Source organism: Cryptomeria japonica, chromosome 3 (assembly GCF_030272615.1).
Source record: "Cryptomeria japonica chromosome 3, Sugi_1.0, whole genome shotgun sequence".
NCBI classification, from domain to species: Eukaryota; Viridiplantae; Streptophyta; class Pinopsida; order Cupressales; family Cupressaceae; genus Cryptomeria; species Cryptomeria japonica.
In genome coordinates, this window is record NC_081407.1 from 471872795 (window position 1) to 471888018 (window position 15224).

At 36.3% G+C, this 15224-nt stretch overlaps 1 protein-coding gene across 1 annotated transcript; it reads left to right on the forward strand.

Moving 5' to 3' along the window:
* The first annotated feature begins 2426 nt into the window (after positions 1–2426).
* LOC131029588 (3-hydroxy-3-methylglutaryl-coenzyme A reductase 1) lies at positions 2427–11032 on the forward strand. The gene is made up of 4 exons (XM_057960125.2): positions 2427–3568; positions 9338–9519; positions 9783–10126; positions 10448–11032. The coding sequence occupies exons 1-4, from the start codon at positions 2712–2714 to the stop codon at positions 10676–10678; spliced, it is 1614 nt and encodes a 537-aa protein (XP_057816108.1). The 5' UTR covers positions 2427–2711; the 3' UTR covers positions 10679–11032.
* The last annotated feature ends 4192 nt before the right edge of the window (positions 11033–15224 follow it).

Genomic DNA, 15224 nt, shown 5'->3' on the forward strand with positions numbered 1-15224 from the left:
TTCAGTTAATTTCATGTGCATTTCAGCGTTCAAATGACCAAATTCAAATCCAAATTGAAAATGAAAGTCTAATTCAATTTCGAATTCCTACAACACATGCTAAATCAGAACTGATTGATCAAATTAGTTGTCTAATCAGTTAACTCATCAATCATCCTTTTTAACTCAAAAGCAACTTTTTATGACTAATCCATCAATTAAGTCATCTCCCTAGTCTATTCAGTTTACTGATCAATCAAATGAGTTCACTCTCTAATCAATCTAGTCGACTACTCAATCAAATGAGTTAACAAGTCAATCAATCTTAGTTAACAAATCAATCAACTCTGTTAATTGATCAATCCAAATTAGTTGTCTCCCAATCAACACTTGAGTTCTATTTCTCACCCCCTTTGTGTTGAAAATCTATAAATTCAACATCATTTTCTCAATTCAAGGAGAATCACAAAAATCATATTCTTCAAAATTGTTGTCTATCTTATGCAGGAAATCAAGTGCAATACCGGAGAGCCACCTACATCAACAACAATGGAGAAGAGCAATGGAAGCCTTGTTATGTCAATTGAGGGAGTCTTAAATAGATCATTATTTCAATTCAATTGATATTGCATTATTCTATTGTCATTTAGGAGTAATATCGATTAGATTAGAGTTGTGATTCGCTCTTTGATATCTGATTATGCAATTTAGGCTTATTTACTGCCTAAGTACATGTGCTTCATGTTTAGTTTTCCTTCACTTCATGAATGCTTGTTTAAGTTAATGCATACTTTAAGTCTGCATTAATCATACACATGAACCATTAGGTAAGCATTCTCCTTAATGAGATTTCCTTGAATGCGAAACGTTCGGTCGTAGTTATTTCCATTCATGCTAACTTATGGTTATCTTAACAAATTGGTTAAAACATTTATCCATTTTGTCATTTCTTTTTCATAACTTATGGATCTTACTTTCTTTTCATTGAATGCACTCATATTAATGACAATTGATGTTTATGCTTAAATCTTGCTTTTATGGAAATGGAAATTTACTTAGATTTAATTAGTAATCAATTATGTTAGTTTTCCTAAGGTTAGGACTAGCGGGTCCCTACACCATCATCCACATCATCTAAAACTATTATTATTTTATAGATGATTTCTTTGAAATTCCTTTATTGGGTTGGTGTTGACAAAAGTACTTACTTTATAAATATGCCAAGCCATTTTTTTGTGTCCTCATGTATTACATCAAACAAGAAGTAATAATGACCCTTAATTCCCAACACGCATACCTTTTAGGTCATAATTATTTTACCACACCTCCTCATTGGAACAATACATACAAATTTTACGTAATTCCTATGCTCATCCTGCAATCTTACATTTTGGAAAGCTAGAAGTGCTCCGTGAAATCCAATAGGGTGTTCGGATAACTCTAACACTTGCTATTTTGCTTCTTCTAGCATTGTATGCACTATTGTCTTTAACATAATGTGCAATGCTGCCGATGACCCTCTACATGTTTGTTAAAATAATATACAAGAGAGTTATTCAATTCCCCTAGTTGTTAGGGATGGTCTCTACAGAATCATATTGCTAAAATATTATGCAATTATAGGTTGTCCCAAGGTCAACTCTTGCAACTTTTCCTGTTATTTTTCCCACCACGCCTATGCATTAGAGGGTTCCTAAAATTCCTTTGTGCAAAAACTTGGCGGCTTCCATGTGAGTGGACAAGCAATTCTAGGGTTATTTAGAGGTATTTTTTAATTTGGGCAAGCAATATTTAAGACCGAGGAATACTTCTCATATATTTTTATTTTTATTTTAATAATATTAATAATTTGATTAGGTCCATAGAAATTATTCTATAGTATTAAATTGTGTGTATATAATCAGATGTTAGAGATTTTCCCAAATATGATTACATAAATGATTTGAAGGCTTGTATAGATAATATTGGAGGCACAAAATGTTCAATTATTGATACAAATAATTTCAAAATCTAGATGTTACAATTATGATCATATATTAACATTTTAAAAATCTATTTTAGACACTTTTAAGAACGAACATATTTGAACCATCATATTTGATGATGTTGATTTGAAATCTTAGATTTAAGAAATGAACTTAAGACAAATTCCCCATTGAACTTAAAAGACAAATTTTGACATTCCCCATATAGTTTTGGAAACATCAAGTTAAAAGTATATAACTACTAAATCTCCTCCCCATATGACAAAGACATGTTGAAAGGGAAAACCTTTATTGTTTGTTTATTTGTTTTAATCGAAACATTAAGTCCATGAAAACATCCAACATATGGATCTAGTCATTTGTTGATGCAAAGAAAGCTCAACTCTTTGGACAAAGGTGGTTCAGCGACTTCAACTAAGTGCCATATAACAAGATTTCATTCTCTTAAAAAGACTGCATCTATCGATTATTATAATAGGGAAAAAAAAGACAGCACGTACATAAAAATCTAACGCGTCAGAACTGTGGCGTGCTTTTCAAGTTACCACTTGTGTAAAGAGAAGGGGCACTGTATATTAAACAAATGATCCCTATTCCCTAGCAATGCCTGGCTTCTTCACTTGTGATGTGCCTGCATGAAGGTGCAAGTGATCTGCGCTTCACTGAAGCGCTTGTGAGGATTCAAGTACTGAGTTTTGTGTTTTCTTCTCGTTCCGTATTGTCTGTCTGCGGGGAATTCGTACAAAAATGGGGTGGATGATGATGTGGGGAATGGAAGGCCAGGGGAAGCAGAAGAAGACGCCGAGGTTGGCCTCCGACGCGCTGCCTCTTCCTGTGTGGGTGACCAACAAGGTATTCTTGGTACTCTTCTTCCTTGCCTCATACTTCTTGATTGGGCGGTGGAAGGAAAAAGTCAGAATTTCCATTCCGCTCTACACGCTTAGCCTGGTGGAAATCGGGGCCCTGCTCTCCCTTGTGGCCTCCTTTAGCTATCTCCTCGGATTCTTCGGCATCGCCTTCGTGCAAAACACTGGGGAATTCGACAACCATGGGGAAGAACCAATGCTGGATTCTTGCAAGCCTAAAGAAGAGGCGGATCCTCCGGCAATCGATGTGACGAATTGCACGGATGAGGAAATTGCAGTTGCTGTTGCCCATGGAAGCGTGGCGTCGCAAATGTTGGAGAAGAGGGTGGGGAACGCCAGGAGGGCGGCCTCTGTGCGGCGCAGAGCTGTGGAGTTAATGATCGGAAGGTCTCTGGAGGGTCTGCCCCTTGAGGGTTTTGATTACGACGCCATTGTGGGTCAATGCTGTGAGTTGCCTGTAGGGTATGTACAGATTCCGGTGGGTGTTGTGGGACCACTGCTGCTTGACGGAGCAGAGTACATGGTTCCAATGGCCACTACGGAGGGCTGCTTGGTGGCCAGTACCAACAGAGGGTGTAAGGCCATTTACCTCTCCGGTGGGGTCACTAGTGTTATTCTCAAGGATGGCATGACTAGGGCACCCGTTGTCAGCTTCGCCACCGTTAAAAGGACTGCCGAGCTCAAATATTATGTCGATGATCCGGACAATTTTGATACCTTGTCGGTAGTGTTCAACAGGTGCGTGTTTACGTCGCTTGATTGTTTTGTAATTTATGGTGATTTTTTCTTAGAGTTGAATTCCAAGTTAGTTTAGCTTTGCCTCGTCTTCTCCGACCGATTTGGATGTTTTCACTCTCTTCTCCCTCGGAATCCACAGTACCACCCCATTTTCTCTTAGCACGTGGCAGCCAATTCTGTGCTTTGTATATTTTTGCATTTGAAAAAGGATTTTGCAACCAAAAAGGGATTTTTAATTGAATTCAGAAGGGCTAAATGATATCACTGTCCGAAACCATTTGTCCAATTATCTCAATTGAGAAATCCCAAGAGTACTATCTTACAGCACATTTACAGCAATCTATCCGAACGTTTTTCAACCAACTATATGTTCTCTATTTTAAATCTCAATTTCTCCTTTCAGATGCCCTCAATATCTAGCAGGTTCTCTCGCATCTGGCCTGTATCATTCTTCCCTATTCAAAGGGAAATTTCTACACTTCCTCGCATGGAGTCATATTTCATCCATCGTGGGAACTCATCCAATTCGCCATAGTTCCATGGAGTTTCGGAAGCGAAGGTGGGGGTGGGGATGGAGAGGCAGGGGACCGAAGGCCTAAATTTGGCCACGGTGGGGGACTGAAGTGTAAGTAAATAATATATTAATATTATAATTAATTAGTAAATATAATATATTAATAATCATATATAAATTTAAAAAATAATAATAGTATTATTAATAAGCTTATTAAGGGGCATGTGGTTGGAAGGACACCATACAGGTTGTTGAGGCAATTAGAGTAGATTAGAATAGAAGGATAAAAGATTTATAATGTTCATGAGATCAAGGATGGTCTATGGGACAGCAGATCCAGTCATTTTTTGCGTTTTGAAGTGTTGATTTTCTACTATTCAACTTAATAATGAACTCTCTCATTTGCTCAACCATCTCATTGTTGAATAGATCTTGAAATGAAGTTGATGCTAGATAACTTGTGTATCTGACCTGGGTGTCATATTAAGCTTTACGTTACAAAATAAAGCACTTTTCTGATTCCGAAACAAACTCTCTCTTCACATGCCTTTTATAACCTTTTCCATCCACTTGTTTCACATTGAAGATGATGCAAGGTGGTCCTTAACTATGAGAATATTTGCTCTCCAAGAGATATTGGTTTCTAAATGGGGTTTTTGGCTGATGGTGGGAAGGGATTGAATTCTTTAAGGTATCGTTTCTTATTTCTCCTATATGGACTTGTGAAATTTATCTACAACAAATGTCTTTATTTCTTTGCCATTATTAGGATGAGCATTCAACAAGTTAATGTGTCATTCGTTCATCAATCTGCAGTTTTGCTTCATCCATGACTTCTTTAAAGACAACATTGGGCGGTTGATTTGCTCTTTTCTTTTTTCAGATATCTAAAAAGTCACACCATAGCAGTAGTTTCAGTAAGAATTATACCTGTTTTAGCAAGAAGAATCTCATAGGGGGCCAAGGTTTTTTAAAGTGAGTTTTCTTGTAGTTGTGATCATGTATTTTTGGATTCTATCTATTTGCATTCATTTGGTGTTTGGAGTGCTGTTGCTCCATTTTTTACATCCATAAAGCACCACCGGAATTGCTAATAGCTCAAATAGAGTCTCAATGGTTTTCCAATTCTACAATGCTGCCTTTGCATTCATTTTAGGGCAAAATGTGCTTTCCACCCTCCCAAAATTCTCTTCCTTCTGCAAGTTTTTTAATTAAGCTTGTTGTTGAAGTTAGTCAAAATAGATATTTATATTTCATTACTTCCTTTAGAATACCTCCTTCAAAATAAAAGTTGAACTGAATCTTTTTCTTTCTATTAAAGAAAGTTCTTGCTAGTATTAATTTGTATATCAACATCTTTGCAAAAATTTTCTATAGATGACTCCAATACTATATTTGAATAAGTCAACCATTCATTACAGCCTTTTCTTGAACAACTCAGAGAAGGTGAATAATTCATGAAAAAATATAGAATGTTCTTCAAAACAATTTTTATAATGAGGAACCCATGCCATCTCCACATCCCCTTCAGAGGAGACACCCTGGACACATCCCCTCTTTTAGGGAAACATCCTGGGGATGTCTCCTCTTGGTGGTGGCGTAGGGATGTTGACCTGGTGTTTAGATTTCTCAAGGACATCCCCATCCTAGAAACATCATGATTTAGAGGTGTGATATGTCTCTGTGTAACACTTACTAATCATTTATGGACGATGTGTGCCAATTATCTCCTTTCAAAAGATTTAACAGTCTTGTTTGACTTTGCTTTCCATTTACTCATCATTGCCTTCGACGTAAATTTTCTCATGATCATAAACACTTTGATTATTTGTTTGATATTTAAGTAAACCTTTGATAAAAATATTTGGATTTGAGGATTGGTATACTGTATGGTCAACGAATAAAATTCCTCAGTATTACCAGGATCACTCAATAGGATAGTAAGATAATCATCTAGCACACCGGTTTCTGGATGTTTCTTTTTTTCTCTCGATGCAGATTCTGGTCTGCAAGATTACCCTTGATGTGCAAGTGGATTGGCATTTTCTTGTTTAAGTCACTTTTAAACTTAGTCATGAGATCATTCAAGGGTTAAAAAAATATGAGCGTTAAGTTGACCATTCTTGCCTTATTCGTGATAATAAATTGGTAGACATAAATTGACTCTAAGCTATCCAGCTTATCCCATAAAATATTAAATAATGATACACTGTGGAAGCACCACTTTTAAAAGTGACAAACCAAGGAGCTCCACAATTAGCAGTTTATAAGGGGATAACATGCTAAGCAAGCTAGACTGGAAGAAGCTTCATGGTTAAAGTGGACATGAGAGTTAATATTAAGATGGGTGATTTCTTAGGAAGGTCCAGTGCTTCATCTTTGAGATTATCTTCTAGATGTAAAGAGTGTCGTGAACTATTCATACTTAACGAGAGATGGAATTTTGTAAAGCACTAGCTCATAAAATACATGAACTCGGTAACATAGAACTAGATCTTGGAAAATCAAATTATTCAAATTATTTAGTTCCGCCACCAAATTCCCTGAGCCTTTACTTGGTTTGAACCAGATTCTGTTCCTGAGCTGGTTTGTATTCCAAGGAACAAAATGAACCAGGTTCATTCTGCTTAGAGAACCCTGACCGGTACATTTACAGAACCCTGCTTGGGTGTACCCCATACCCTGGTTGAACTTGATTGTTCAGGGTTTTTTAACAAAAGATTCATTATAAATATAAAAAAAAAGAAAAAATAAACAACAAAATCTAATAAATATAAAGAAATAATGTTAAAACTTAAACAGTTTTTCTAGTGAATTGAGAAATATAAAATAATTAAGAAGGCCCCTTATTTTAAAAAGGGAATATCATGGCTGAAGTTGTTGTGTGGACTAGTTTGGATCCCAATAAATCATCTTTATCTTTACCTTTACCTTTCAGGTCTGCTAATGTTGTCTATATGCTGTCTGGCCCACTCTATTTTTGCTTCCAAATTTTAATATCACAGTGCCAGACATAGCACCGCATGTACTCATCTAATCTGGCAGTACTATATTTCCGTTACATTCTTAGACGCTGAAACAACTGTGTTTGCTTGACCAATTGCCATATAAAGGGACATTATATCATCGTACAGATATTCTGCTGTAGCTAGTCTCAACTCCATATTTCAGACTTGTTTCTTTCCTTCTAAAATCAATTGCTTTTGTAAACAACAACACGGTTATTGATTCTCTTACATTCATAAGGAGTTGAACAAATATAAAAGTACTTTCCAGTCCTAGCAAAGACATTTAGTTTAGCTATCTAATATCCGGTATAGGTACTTTATAAACACAAAGTTTTGCAATTTTATATGACCTCAAAGTAGAAACCTATAAAGAGTGCAAGTTCATCTTTTCATCACGTGATTGTTGTTTCCATAGTTCTTTTTTCCGAATCTTATATCTGTGTGCCCTGCCAGACTCTTGAACTCATTTAAAGCATTGGATGTTTGGTAGCAAACTTCTTCATGCACATTTCCATGCTGTAATCTCCTATAATTATGCTACTTTTACAGTTTTTATTCCATAAATAATTGCCTGACCAATTGAAGAGGTTCATCCTCAATGTGTTGTTTACTTGGAATCAAGTGAAAGTTGTTTTAACCCTTAGCATCTCTTCGAGACTATTTCCAGCATGGTGAAAAGACTGATAGATTGATTAGTCTAGAGTGTCCATCCTTATGAACTGGATAATTTTTCACTTTTCTTATGCATTCTGAATAGGCATTCTACAAATGACAAACATCCATGGGTACTATCAAATGACAATTTTGGTTCCGCCACCTTTTATTCTGCCAAATCAATCCAAAGATTGATGAAATTATCTTGCAATCTCACTCAGAATCGGCAACAACATGGGGACCATCTCTCAAAAGGCATCTGTAGTACAGTGCTCAATCTAAATAATATAGAAAAAAATGCAGACATCATATTTCACATGGCTAATTTTAAATCATAACTGGATTAATGGAAGTATTTTAATCAAATTCGTAACAGAAGAATCGCAATCGTGGTCCTGAACCAATAGCTTAGGTGTCAACATTAAGTAAGGAGAAAACCCAGTATTTACACTCTTTGTTCCTCTCACTTTACATTTTATAGAAAAACCTCAACAGCTATCTTAAAATAAAATCCTTGTTCATTTTAAATTTCTGGTAACTTAAAAAATTCATAAATCATGGTTGCTTTCTTGTTTTATGTTGATTCCATTCTTTAATTTACCAATTTAAAACGTTTTGTATTTTTTTTAATGATTTTGAGCTGGCAGGCTTAGGGCTAAAAGCTGATTAGCAGTTACTAGGACACTCTAGTTCAAAGCTTGGCCGGGGAGAAATTCTCCTGTAGGGAAAACACCAGTTGGTTCCAGTGACCCTAAAAGTGCTTTAGATTACAGGAGCGATTGCTTCAGATTTTATTTTTTCTTTCGAGCATGCTCATCACTTTGTTTTTCATGGAATTTTGTAAGAAATGACCTTTAAATTATTACAGCTAAATTCTTTTGATTCTTGTCTGAATCTTTGTATATAGAAACATCTCTGTGTATGCACGTAAGTGTGTCGCATGTATATGTACTGATACATCTATAATGTCTGTATTCATGAATACAGCATCAAGTAAGACTTTAGTGGTAATGATTCCATAACATTGTCATACAAAATGGCTTATTGTGTCACATTTATGTCTTTTACTACAAGTAAAAGCGTGGTAGATAATAAACTGTAACACAAATTCTCTTTGCAAAATGCGTCAGAAGAGGGTATGTTAAGTTATTAATCCAAGAATGCTGTTTTGTTTCTCTCCGTTTCATATTTAATGCATGGTCAGGCTAAATGTTTTCGACAAGGTAAAGTCAAAACCTTTCTTTAATAGGTCCATGGAAAATTAAATTGATATGTAATTTTAAGGCTAATTTGAATGAGTATAATTATTTTTCTAGTTCATGTTTGTTATATTTAGTATTGATTACTAACATCGACAAATAGCCTATGGGATTTTTGACTATCATACCTTAGCATCTTCTTTTAGTACTATTTTGATAATTTGAAATTGAACTTTCCTGTAGAAGCCATGGACAGACTAGAATTTGTGGATTAACGTTTTGTTCTTTTCACAAGGATTCCCAAAACACATCTTCAATGTGAAAAATCGTATTCTGGTTTTACGTTTTTTACATTTGTACTTAGAGAAGCTTTGTTGGATTTTAATCATAACAGGACAAGCAGATTTGCAAAGCTGCAGAGCATTCGATGTGTCCTTGCTGGTCGGAATGCATATGTGCGCTTTAATTGCTCCACAGGAGATGCCATGGGAATGAACATGGTATCCAAGGGTGTACAAAATGTCTTGGATTATCTTCAGGATATTTTCCCTGACATGAATGTCATTAGCATTTCAGGTAAGTGGCAATTTGCAAATATAGCTGCTTTGTAGACTTTCATATTTTTCTTTCTCAGCGAAAACCAGGACAAGCGACACTACCTTTTCCCATTATTTTTGCTTGCGAATTTAGGCTGAGTGAGAATTTTTATGCTCGTCTCCATGGGATCACCAAAGGGACATGCATTTGCCTGTATCTCTGAAGGAATATCTTTATTTTTTCCGCTATTGTAAAGTTTTACATTAGCAACAAGACATTGAAGTGTAAAAGGAATTTTGCAGGTAATTTCTGTGCAGACAAGAAGGCTACTGCTGTGAATTGGATAGAGGGCCGTGGTAAATCAGTTGTATGTGAGGCTGTTATTGAGGAGGAGGTAGTGACGAAGATCTTAAAGACGTCCGTGTCTGCACTCTTGGAATTAAATATGATCAAGAATCTGGCTGGATCTGCTATGGCTGGTGCCATTGGAGGCTTTAACGCTCACGCTGCAAATATCGTTTCTGCAATATTTATTGCAACTGGACAGGATCCAGCTCAAAATGTTGAAAGTTCTCAATGCATTACAATGATGGAAGCAACAAATGAAAAGGATCTGCATGTCTCTGTGACGATGCCATGCATTGAGGTAAGGAGCTGTTTTAATTGTTTATGCTGATAGATGTTAGTAGTTACCACAATGGTAGCAAGAGGGAGTTGTAATGGAGTGAGTGGATAACAAAGACTTATGAAACTGTATATATCTATATAAAAAACTAATTAACGATTAACTATTATAAATACCTTAAATACATTTATTTAAAAGATACTGAGATTTATCAATTTCAAAACACCTATCTAATCTATGCTTGTGCCTTAAGACTGCATCTGTTGACATCTTTTAAATAGAATTATTTCAGATGTCTATGCTAGTCTTTCTGAATGAGTCGGAGCGCATTTACTTTTGCAGGTTGGGACCGTTGGTGGAGGTACTCAGTTAGCTTCTCAAGCAGCTTGCTTAAATTTACTTGGTGTGAAGGGTGCAAATACAAATTATCCTGGATCTAATGCCCGTTGCCTTGCAAGAATTGTTGCTGGGGCAGTGTTGGCTGGAGAACTCTCGCTTATGTCAGCACTTGCTGCAGGTCAGCTTGTTAAGAGTCATATGAAGTATAACAGATCTTCCAAAGCCATTGCTTGAGGAGGCTAAACTTCTATACGACTGTTGGGGGGAGGCCAGATATCGCGTGTTTCCCTTAAGGCCAAATACAGAGCACAAATTATTAACGAAAGCCTATAGGCATTTAATTTCTTTTTCACGTTAGATCTCTAGTTCCTAATGCCTTACCAATTTTTTAGGATTGATTGGTTCTTTGATACTGTTTTGATGTATCCTTGAAAGGAGTTGCCTGTACTTTCCCTTTTGCAGGCATGCTCAATTCAATTTTTTAGGTGTTAGGATCAATTCTTTGGACATCTACTTTTTGTATTAATAATGTAACAGAATATTTGTGTGATTTCATGGCATCATGTTTACGTTGCATTCAGAATGTCATTCCATGTATGGTGGATTATATTTGCATTTTCAATAAAAAAGGAAAATCTGATCCAGTAGTTGAGCACTCGAACTTTGCACTTCTCAAAATCTTAAATGGAAATTTCAAATCACTCTTAATTTTGTATAGTAGCTTACTTGACAAGTCCCGTGCTTATAACTAAGGTGTGCTTATAACTAAGGTGTCAGGGCTACATCATCAAATGTGATGTCACATCAGCATGCTTTTTGTCAAGGTGTCTAAAAAGACCCAAAAGAAAGTAAGATCAATTTTTGTGCACCAAGTCATCTTTTATTGGTGTGTTCAAGGTGTCCAAAAAGACCCAAAAGAAAGTGAGACCAATTTTTGTGCACCAAGTCATCTTTTATTGGTGTGCTGATGTGACATCACATGATTCGGTGTTTTATAAAAAATTTTGGACATTAAATCAACTATCAGAAGTTCAACTAGTGAATCCTTGCCCTAATCACACCAGAAGGCTAAACCTTATTATAAATATTTGTGTATATTTGTGTATTTATTTATTTTTTGAAGGACCAATTTTCACCGAATACTAACAATAAACCTAGAGAACATTTTTTGTGGATGGCATCATATTTAAATTAGCTGAGATATACATTTTGTGTTAATAAGGTAACAGAACATTTACGTGATTTCATTACGACTTTTTCATTTCCTTTAGAATTTCATTCCTTGTATGGTGGATTACATCTTGCCTTTAACTTTTAACCATAGTTACCAGGAGATGGGTAGTGGTATGGAGATGGTGATGGGTATCGGTACACCATTAAAAAAGAAGTTAGAGACGGGTAGTAGGAGGCGATAGGAATGAATGGCTTTAAAAATCCTTAAAATTAAAAAAAATAAAAATTTAAAATATTGAAATAGGTTAATTATATTGATATTTGACGAATAGATTAATTATAAATAAATAGATTAATTATAAATATTGAAATAAATTAATTTAAAATATTGAAATAGATTAATTATATTGGCATTTGACGATTATTATTATGATAGAAATGAACATTTAAAATTTTAGTCATTTGGAGATGAGGAGGGGAATCTTTATTACTTAAAAAAAATATTTTATGGTTGACCTTGAAGATGATTATATTCTCAATCAACTGATGAAACTTCAATATGATACACATCATACCTCTTACCTCATTGAGGTTTACTTGTTACCTTTGAGGTTTAATAAGGAAATTTTGTACAACGGTTTTAAAAAAAAAAATTTATTAAAGAAAGAAAAGTTTTTGAGTAAGGGAAAATAGGTCTTAAGGGGACCAAAAACCCCATACAACAGGTTTTGAAGGGATCCGAAACCCAATAGATTTTATCGGGATCTAGAACCCAACAAAGCAGGCTGCACAAAGATATTAACAATGAAAACCACAGCCAAAAAACCATCACAATTGACTCTACAACTTCCAACAAAAGCAAAACGAAGTTGCTAAAAAGAATAGACATAGAAAACCAACAGGCCTACCAGATAAAGAAAGGGTAGAAACTCTAAAGAGACAAGCCGTCTGAGGAACTAAAGGCAACCCAAAACAAACAGAGCACAACTGCCCACAAGGGTTAAGACAACCCCCACACTTAGAATTTCCCTTTGGGACCCTTCATGTGGGATCGAAGGGTCATGTCAAAAGAAGGCGAGGACCTCTTAGACCGTTTACCTTTAATCGTTATCCAACCATTTTCAACTTTAGGAGCCTCATCTTGCCACTCAACAAAATTTCACGCAGGAAAATCAGTAGTTGAATGAAAGAAAGAAAAGTTACACGAAGTCTATTAGTGTAATTTAGTCTGATTCTTGTAACTTTTTTCGACTACATATCAGCACTTAAGAAAATCCATTGTAATTTATGTGATATATTTGAGAAACCTCTACTAGCCAAAGCTTCCTAAATGTGAAGGGATGCTTACAGGAGCTGTACATGAGACACAAAAAAACTTCATGTGGAGTCTCCTAATGTCTGGAGACATCTCCATATAGATAGATCCCTGAGATTGGGGAGGTGTTTCCAGTAACTGGTAACTATACTTCTAACTAAAAGAAGAAAAATAGGCGTAGGCCTACTAGAACATTAAAGGACTAAATCTCATTTATTATAAACATGTGTATTTATTCTTTTTCCAAAAGACCAATTTTCACTAGATATTAATTTAGATTAAACTTAGATAACAATTTAAACATTTTTGTGGAGGTTATCTTATACTTACATTAGTTGACTAAAAATAGACAAAAACAATGGCTTTAAATTAAATAGGGAGAATGAACTTTTCTAAGCTCATTTGTGCATTCAAGCTTTCTAGTTTTCCAGCTCTGACCTCCTAACTTCGTGCCTTCGTGTTGCCGTTCTTTCGCATGTTTTCTCCCGTCGGGTTGGTGGATTTCTTGTTTAGATTTTCTAGTTTTCTAGTGTAGATTTTCTTTGGCTTTTTTTTTTTTTTCGTTTCTTGTTTTGCGTGTTGGTGTTTTCGCATACCCTAGGTTCGGGATTTCGGAGTCTTGTTTTTTGCCCGTAACAACCTCAGAACCTCGGAGCCCCGGAGTTTCAAAGTTGTTCGCCTTTGGCTATGTCCTTGTCCTCGAGTTCCAGACCATCCTTTTTGGCATTTGACTGAGCACCCCATGACTTTGGAACCTCGAAGTCCTGAACCATCCTTCCAGTCCACCCCTGAACCCCAGAGTTCCGGGCTTTGCTGTTTTATTTCTCCTCGGAACCCTAGAATCTCGGAGTTCTGGACCATCCTTTTGGGCTTTCAAATAACCTACCTCGGAACCCCGGAGTTCCGGGCTCTATGGTTTTGTCTCACCTCAGAACCCCGGAGTTCTGGGCTTGGTCGTTTTGGCTTATCCTTACCTTGGAACCTTAGAGTCCCGAAGTGGGTGATAAAATTGTCATTTTGACTATGTGATAGGCTAATTTTTTGTTCTTTCTTGCAGATTAGAGCAATTAAATGGACCCAACCTCCAGCAAGAAATTTAAGGAATTAGAAAAGCTACCTGCAACCATGAAGTACCACTACCAAGGTCAAACTTATGCTTCTAAATTAGATGACCAAATCAAGTGGGTAACATATACCGAAGTGGGACATATTGAACTGGAGGACATCAGAACTCAATTAGACAAGCCAAGGTTGGATACTCCTTATAGGAGAATTAAGAGGTCGGGGCTAGTGGAGGCAACCATCTTTCCACAATTTGTCCAAGCCCCAGAATTCATCATGACCATTGCACAATTTTATAACGCAGACACTAGGAAGTGTAGAGATGATAAAAGCTGAACATAATAGATTTGTTAATGGATATGCTAGGGTTTGTATTTGATATTCCTTCAAGGGATGAAGTGTTGCTAACTACCGAGGAGGAAGCTGCAGAGGTATGAGATAAGGATATCGTTTCTTGCAAAAGACACATGAATGAAAACTAGCTCGAAGAGGAGAGAAAGACAAGTCTAAAGGCCAGTGACATTCTAAGGTTCGACTTCAAAGAGCCACAACGGGACCTGATAATCATGTTGAGCAAGGTCTTCAGTAAACCAGATTGCCGACATTTTCACCCCTGGATGTTTCAGTATATGACTACTATTTTGATTGAGAAACAATATTTTGATTGGGCCCAAATATTATTGGATAACATACATAGTTAACTGGTTTATGTGCATAAAACGAAGAAGTTCTTTACTTCTTATGTTATCTGAGTAGCTGCTCGGGCAGGCAAGTTTTCAGGGCCGCAAACAGAGGGCCAACTCAGTGATGAAGAGGGGTAGAAGAAGGTATGGGAGTATTATACTCAACTCCCTCTGAACAATGCAAAGATACATTTTAAAAGGATAAATGATGCCTTCCTCTTCCCCGTTATCGTAAAGCTCAAAAACGATGAGGGTTACAAAATAAGCCTAGAGGTAATGTCAATAATAAGAGAATGGGGATATTGGTTCATCCAGAATCAACGTTCTACATACATCATGGTTAGTGGCTTCACAGGGAATCCCATGCTGCTGCCTAGATATTGCAATGATCGGGTGATACTCTTGGAGTATGTAAGGCAAATGGTTGGGTTGCAGTCACTGCTGTCTTCAAAGCACAAAACTGGTGTGGATTTCTCTATTTCAATTGGTTATTTTTTCGTGTTCGAAAATTCAAGTGGATAAAGCGGCCGAGCAAGAATTATAAGAC